Source organism: Bactrocera oleae, chromosome 6 (assembly GCF_042242935.1).
Source record: "Bactrocera oleae isolate idBacOlea1 chromosome 6, idBacOlea1, whole genome shotgun sequence".
Classification (NCBI taxonomy): domain Eukaryota; kingdom Metazoa; phylum Arthropoda; class Insecta; order Diptera; family Tephritidae; genus Bactrocera; species Bactrocera oleae.
This window is the reverse complement of record NC_091540.1, coordinates 65795761-65803689: the sequence shown is the minus strand read 5'-3', so window position 1 is coordinate 65803689 and position 7929 is coordinate 65795761. Positions and strand designations below refer to the sequence as shown.

The following is a 7929-nucleotide window of genomic DNA, read 5'->3' as shown; positions in this document are numbered from 1 at the left end:
CCTTATGCTAAACTTTTAGTGCTAACGAGCTTAAACAACTTGGTTCCACATTAATTATGTCTTTTTTTATACTCTTGCACAGAGTATAATAGCCTAGTTCTCCAAACGGATGTTTGTAACATCTAAAATATATCGAGCAAGATGTGGAATTAGGTATGTCGAAATCAAAGTCATGATGACACGAATTTATTTCCGGTAGGCTGTCTCTTCGCCCGATTGATTGAAAGTAATATATTCAAAATTACGTATAAGTTTTTCCTGAAATTTGTATTAAATACACTCGTTGAAGAATCGTAGCCAATTATATTTAAATATACGCAATTTTTTCAGGTTTTCAAATTTGTGGAATTCGTTTAAAGTTTAAAAATATTACCCTGAAGAATTATATATCCAACGTATTTTTTGTTAAGCATAAATTTTGTTTGGATTATCCAGTGTAGTGGCGTTATGAATGAAGGTAGTGATTCCGCTTCCAAGGTGTAGTTATTGACGATATACAATTTATTCTAGATAAAAAAAGAACAATGGATAAAAAGAAAAGATAGAAACAATAGACAGAGAGATACCTTTAAATCTCTAACGCACTTACTGCAGAAAGTGGGCACTTCTTCGGGAAGTTGGTAACTCGAACAATCTGCTTTGATGTAATCATCCATAATCTATTGTTATGCACACCGCTTATTAGCTTACAGCCGTCTTGCTGTAGATTTAGCAAATTCATTTTATTATTATTAGCACGTAGCACATCCAGTTTGGCATGTACTGTGAAATTAGCATCTTCATATAATTTAAATTCAGCATAAACTATGATTTTATTGTCCACATTGTAAAATTTGTAATTGAATACACTGAAATTATACCTTTGACCGGCAGTGTAGTTCATGTAATACATACCAATGCCAAGGTTGCGCTGAAATCAGGCACAGCATCTTTTAAAAATAAAATATTTTAATGAAATTATTTCAATTACCTCGCCGTTATTGAGCTCGTACAGTAGTGGCAGAATTAAAAGCACTAAGATAAATCTCTTGGCGCTATTCAACATGTTTCTACGGAGGAATGTTAAACGAATTGAGTGTTGCTGGCGAAATAGTTAGTTTAAGGTTAAATTTTTTAAATATGGTATTTTGATAATTTTATACCCACTAATGGCATATAGTGTCATTTAAACGCTTTTAATGTAAATTATATATGAATTAAAAGATATTTTAATAACAATACTATGTACAATACTAATGAAATTGACAATCAGTGCTGAATGATGAAAAATGTATTATTTATTTTCGAAACATTATAGTGGGCAATGAGGTGTAAAAATATGTAAGTAGTTCATTAGCATAGTTGATTTGAATTGAAATAAGACTAAATAAATGATTTCTGTATTGACATCAACAATCCGATATTTGTGGCACAATAGTAGTATTTTAGTTCATAATATATATTAGAGTGCGTTCGAGATGGCAATCACAACAACAGTGTTGCAAATTTGTCAAAGTATCTTGTTCACAAAAAATTCTGTCAAAACTTGCAACAGCATTATTTTCTACTTTCACTTTTTGCACGCAATTTATGCAAATAATCAGCAACGCTAAATTTTTTTCTGCACATCAGCAGAGTATTAGCAAATGATATTCATAGCAGCACTGCATATAAGCGAAATCGATTCGGTCAGTTAAGGGAAAATAAATATTTTCCAAAATCGTGCAGAAAAATATTAATAGCAGTAACTCTCAAAACTTTTCGAATATCGAAAAATTATCAAAGTTGTATTTTTTATTTAGCGTTTAGCATATTTTAGAACTAATAACGTTTTTGTACGCGAATCACAAGACCATCGAAAATATGCAGGTACACTTGTGAGATTTTGTCTCAGTTCTATTTGGTGTTGATCCCTCTCTTTACCGTCTATTTTATGCCGCTGGTGTCTAAACGGTACGAGTTTACTGCTATTGATAAAACCAACTGTATAAAAAGCATTCACTACGGCAATGAGCTTCGGTGGAAGGGCATATGCAAAAGCACATAGGTTAAGACTGCAATGTAGTACAAAACTCCATCAGCGAAATTGGCCACATCCTGCCGTTTGTCGCTAGAGAGTGTTGAGATGAATCGTCAACGAGTGTTTTAACTTCGTTAGAAGTGTTCAAATGCTTTCAGTGTTACTTATGTGTCCTTATATATACGACGTGTAATTGAGGAGGAATATGTATAAAATGGGGTTAATATAACTTAAATTGAGCTTATGGGGTGAAATATTTACCTATTTTTGCAAAGTATATTTAACTTAACTTTACATAACTTAATATAAATTAATGTAAGTTATGTTTATACAAACTTTGTTTTAGCTTTATTAAAGTAGGGATACTAATATTGCACAATATCCTTAACATCACCACCTAATTTACCTTAATAAAAAAACAAGATAATTAAACTTAACTAAACGTATCGAACATTTAATTAAGTTTTCAAAATTTGTTTAGCCTTAACAAAACTAAATTATATTAACGGATTATACTTAACTGCAACTCAGAAAAACGCGTTTTTTGTAATTTTTATTTTTCAATAGACATTTTATTTAATAGCTTAATAAAAAAATGAGCATTTACAGAATTTGAACATTTGGTACATTTTGAAAAATGTTGGACTTTCTTGATTATGTAGACGATCTCCCCCAAAAAAGGGTGACTGGCGGGGAGGAAAATTTTTCTGCTTAAAATAAACTCAAATGCAAAAATTATTTTTTTGAAATTTGCCATGTTATATAGCTCCTTAGGTTCGGTTAGTTTAGGTTGGAAGGTCGATCCTAAGAAGGATCACACTCGAACAGCTTAAAACGCCGGTCCGTTGTGGTACTCAAAACTCCTATGAGCTATATGAAAGGACCCTTACATGTCGACAAAGCACTCTGTGCCTATGACAAACTTGTTGAGACGGCCAATAACCGTTTAATATAAACAAATTGTAAAATAGGAAAGAGAACTGTAAACTTATTAAATTATGCTCCCAAACCATTTAACAAAGGCTCGCTACCGACACTTTAACACCAATTTAATGTGCTTTTTGCCAAGCTCGACTATATTTTCGATGCTATGCCAGTGACACGGAATACTTTGCGGCTTTCAACTGCACTTAAGCACAACTGCACTGTCAGCGGCATATTGTTATGAAAACTGTCACGGCACTAACACAAATAGCTAAAGTAATAGTGTTTTTTTTTTTGTTTTTTTCTTATAATTTGCCGCACTTATGTGCCCATATCTACATATCTAGAAGTATGTATATATGTGGGAGTAGTATAAGGCTGACGAGGATTATTATTTTTTCAGTTATTGCACTTTTTCGCATATGATTGCGTCAACCAGTCTGCCATTGCTTATGTGAAGCTGCCGCAGCGGTGTAAAGTGCTTGAACTCTTGCGTGAGTGTGCGTTTGTTTTCATTTTGTGTTGTTGTTTTTTTTTTTGCAATTTCAGCCGATGATTCGCGCGCACATGCATTTTTAGTTTTACTTGTGCACCTTAATTTTTTTCTAACTCACATACGTTTTCTGTTTATTTTCGCTACACGGTTTCGTTAACCTCGCTTCCGCTTCCGCTGCTATGCTTTTGTTGTTGCTTTTTGTTATCTGCTAACAGCATACTTTTATCAACACTAACCGTTTCACAAACACTGCCACGTTGCCATGTTCTCATCGCGTACGTGTAATGCCCATTTTCGCGCCTTCATTGAAAAGTGTTTGCTTCCTGGCTTCCTGGTGTCTCTCCCAAAGTTTTTGTTTCGTTTTAATTGCGCTTTCGTTTATTCTAATTTTTTCTGCTGTTACTTTCGGCTCGGAGGTGGTAGCGTTACAGTTGAGTAGTTTTTCATTTCATTTTTTGATATATATTTTTTTTGGTGTTATTTGTTTGGTTTTGCTCCGGTATTTCATCTCACTTATGCCACCGATGGTGGTGTGCAATAGCAATCGAAAAGAATTCCCATGAATGATTTAAAAGCAAACACTATTAACAACACCCACACGACGCCTGAGAGCCCAAGGCAGCATGCAAATTGCATACAAACACAAAACGATACATATTACACACATACTTATGTACATATGCACGTTACATTGGTAAATGAATTTGTATAACTACACGTGCGAAGTACAACGCGCCATATGAGAATATGTATATGTCGGTGTGTGTATGTGTGTCTATTTGTTCACCTGCATTTGTCTATCCAGTGGAGTCCTGAATCCTTTTCATGTCACTAACGCACACATTTGTTGTTGTATATAGCCTGCATTAGCTGCAGGCGATTGCGCATTCATCACACGCAACACATTGACTTAGCAATTTAAACGCGGGAGCTTATGTGCTCTATATACATAGATATGTATGCGGCTATAAGCACTTGTGACTAAGTGAATATATTCACTTTTAAAAGCAAAGGGGACAGAATAAAGTTCGTTAAATTGGCTAACTTCTTAGATCCTAAGTTTTAAAACGATTTAAGATATATTAAACTACTACAGCGAATAAGGGAAATTTTAATTTTTTTAAGTTAAGGGGTTATATTCCATCGATTTTTTTGTTTTGCATATACTAATATCGAATGTACAAACATATATTAGAGAATATTGGTGCATTTTTTATAGTAAAGAAGCGTATAAAAAGATCTTTATCTTGTTTTGAAAGTCAGATTGAGTAAATTTTGACATTGCTGAGGTATACTGGAGAACAATTTCTTAAATATATAACTCACATATTGAACGACATATTTGACATACGGTTTGTTAGAATAATGAAAATCAATATATGTAATATTTGGGAGTTGGGATGTTCGTAGACTGAATTCGCATATTTTCGCCATTAAACTATAGTATAACCAATGTTATACGTTAAGTTAATTTCGCTAAGATATCTTACATATTGACTGATGATATACATATATGACATAAGGCCAACCGGAAGTTTTTAAATATTATATTAGGTATATGATAGATTGAGGTAATATTGACCCGATTTTATCTATTTTTGGCTATACAACATGCTATTAACAGAATGAAATACTCCCTGAGTTTCATTAAGGTAGGAGTAAAATCAACCGGATGTTTGAAAATTCTGTGATTAGTTATATGAGGGCTAGGGTAAGTTTTCTACTGATTTTACATATTTTAGGCACAAAGATACAGTGTCATTAGGAAAATGCGCTCTCTCTATTGGCCGATATATGCGATATAAAGGTACACGGAAGTTCGAAATTCTTTATATTAGGTATATGGGGAAAAATAAATTTAAGTTTTCATTTGTCATTTGAACCATTCACAATAGTAAAATTGTTCTAAAATATTCAAAACAAAACTTGGTAGCATTGAAGAGTAGCCGCTACCATACTCTCTTGTACGAATTCGAATTCAACTCGATAACATTATTGTTGCTTTTACGTGTCATTTTTTTGACAAGAGACCAGAAGTGTGCAGAGAAACGGCGAATCGAAAACAGCAATTTTAAATAGGTAAAAGTTATGTATATCTTAGTATATCAAATCACATCACATCATCACATCACATCCTGAAAATGTAAGTGATAAGTGGATCAGTTCCCAAAATCTTTTTCTTATAAATAATGAGAAATCCACAGGCAGATTAAAATATTTTACAAGGAGTTCTACTTTCCCTATAATCCCTGATCTGCTGTCTCAAAATATCTGAACTCTGATCTGAAGATCTGTAGTCTCAAGATTTATGACCTCAATATTTATGATCAATATCTAGGAGCTCAAAATTTCTGATCTCAGGATCTCCAAACTCCTGATCTGTGGTCTCAACATCTATGATCTCAATATTTCTATGATTTTATATATGACCTTTATGATCTCTATGACCTCAGGATGTATTGGCCTTAAAATGAATTATCGTAGTATTTATGATTTTAAAGTCTCTAACCTCTGCTCTCAAGATCTATGATATCAAGATCATATCTGATCTTAGCATTTATGATGTTAAGATCTATGGTCTCAAGATCTATGATTTAAAAATCTCTGATCTCAGAATCTACGATTTATGACCTCTATGTTCTATGAGCTTGAGGTCAATCATAAAATATTACAACACAGTGAAACAAGCTTAAACTTGAGCGTCTTTCTTCGACGGCTCCCCTACAAATGTCCGCATTTCCAACAAAGAAGCAAGCACACACCGCATATAGTAATTCATTACATAGTTCAACAACTTAATCACAATCAAATATAAATTTATCATATACCATAAAGTGTAATCATTACTATGCGGTTTCAATGTTAACCGCGCAAATACCTTTCTCCACCTTTTAGTTACATTTTGTTGCAACGAACTTATGACGCTTCAGTTATACATTGTTCCCGCAGCGTGTGTGAACGACCGTTTTGCTGTGAACCAAATTTTGTGTTAAAGTGCACGGTAAAACACCTGCTCGCAAACGGCATTGAGCAGAGCGCGTCTGCGGCGTGTGTGACCAGCTGCCACTTGTGCGCACGCTGCATCATGCCTTATGCCACCAAAACAGCCACAAAGTGCAACAGCGGCAACATTGAAAATTCGATTCTTATCACAATGTTGCTGCTTGCTGTAATATTTACTTGCATCACAACAGACTGTATGTATTACGTATACATATACATATGTATATATGAAGGTGGGTGTGCACGGAAAGACTGATGCTTGGCAACTGCTTGGCTCAGAAGGTTTCTTATTTAGCGAAACGAAAAAGATTCGAGTTCTTCTTTTTGCCAAGCTCACTCGCCTGCCTGTCTGCCGTGTCTCACATTTTGTCCTTGGGCTGAATGCGCCGCCTGTACATGTATGTAGGTGTGTGCAGCTTGCAACTCTCAGCTGCCACAGCTGTTAGTGTCTCGAACTTTAGCTGGTAGCTAATCTTTCGGTTGGTGAGTTTTGAGCAGTTTGCTTGTTTTGTTGTGGGCGCATTCCCCTGCCTTTCTGTTTGCCTGGCCAGGCAGTTGTCCGCTAATTTTGTTTCGCTTTTTTTTGTAGTTCTTCTTTTTTCGGGTGGCTCACAAATGGGTTCTGTTTACCCTTTTTAGCATTTAGCGTTAAAACTTTTTGGGTTTTAAAACTGTTTTGCTTGTATTTTTTCTACTGACCCTTTGTCAGGTATTTGTTCGTGTAGTTTATTATATGAGTATAAGCGCTTTCAACGTGTTATCGCGAGGGTTGTCTGAAAAATTTAGGGCATATTGCACTTTCATGAGGGAGAGAAACGAAGTTATTTTTTCAAGAAGAAAATACATTTATATTTCTATTACTAAACAAGATTTACAGCTACAATTTTAGCTTTTACCGTTAGAAGCTTTCCAAAGCAACAGGATTTTAAGACACATCCGGGGAAGCGAGCGAGCAAAATTTTGAATAGTCCTTCGATCAGTAGTATTCATATTAAGCGATGATAATTTTTTTTTGATTTTTGCATTTAAGATAATTTAAAGCAAAAAAATATTTCTCACAAAGGAAAACACATTTTTTCGGTGGTCCTCCTGGAGTTCGGCTACTAGCTAAAGGAAATTCAAAATTTTTTTTAAAATTAATTGCCGACTATTAAAATACTTTTACTTATTTATTTATTTATTAAATTAAAAAAATATATATACATATATCACAGAAAGCAGGGTTTTACTGACTTGCAAGTGGAGATCTTATAACTTTACGATACCATTTTTCTAGTAAAAAGTATGCTTTCTTCAAAATAAGTCTCGGCGATTATCTTCTCACTGTCGCTAATCTTCATTTCAGAGGGCGTTTTCTTGATGTTGAAGGACAGAAAAAATGCGCAAGGTACCAGATATGGTAAAAATTATCATAGTTTTCATTGATTTGTGACATGGTGAATAGATCGAGTGTGAGCTCGCAACGCACCCGCTTTGTACAGATCTTTCGCATGTTCAAACTTTTATC

The 7929-nt window shown here is 34.3% G+C and overlaps 1 protein-coding gene across 2 annotated transcripts in view; it reads right to left on the bottom strand.

The window, feature by feature from the left end:
* Positions 1-206: 206 nt before the first annotated feature.
* The window catches only part of LOC106627349 (uncharacterized), a 36190-nt gene continuing 28467 nt past the window's right edge, over positions 207-7929 (bottom strand). The window contains exons 2-4 of one of the 2 annotated variants that reach the window (XM_070111739.1): positions 971-1049; positions 590-910; positions 207-506 (exon numbers count right to left, since the gene is read on the bottom strand). In XM_070111739.1, the coding sequence (XP_069967840.1) occupies positions 354-506; positions 590-910; positions 971-1045 (549 nt within the window). In that variant the 5' untranslated portion in view covers positions 1046-1049 and the 3' untranslated portion in view covers positions 207-353. Of the gene's footprint in view, positions 507-589; positions 911-970; positions 1211-7929 lie in introns of those variants that run through there. The other variant, XM_070111738.1, reaches the window with a different exon arrangement.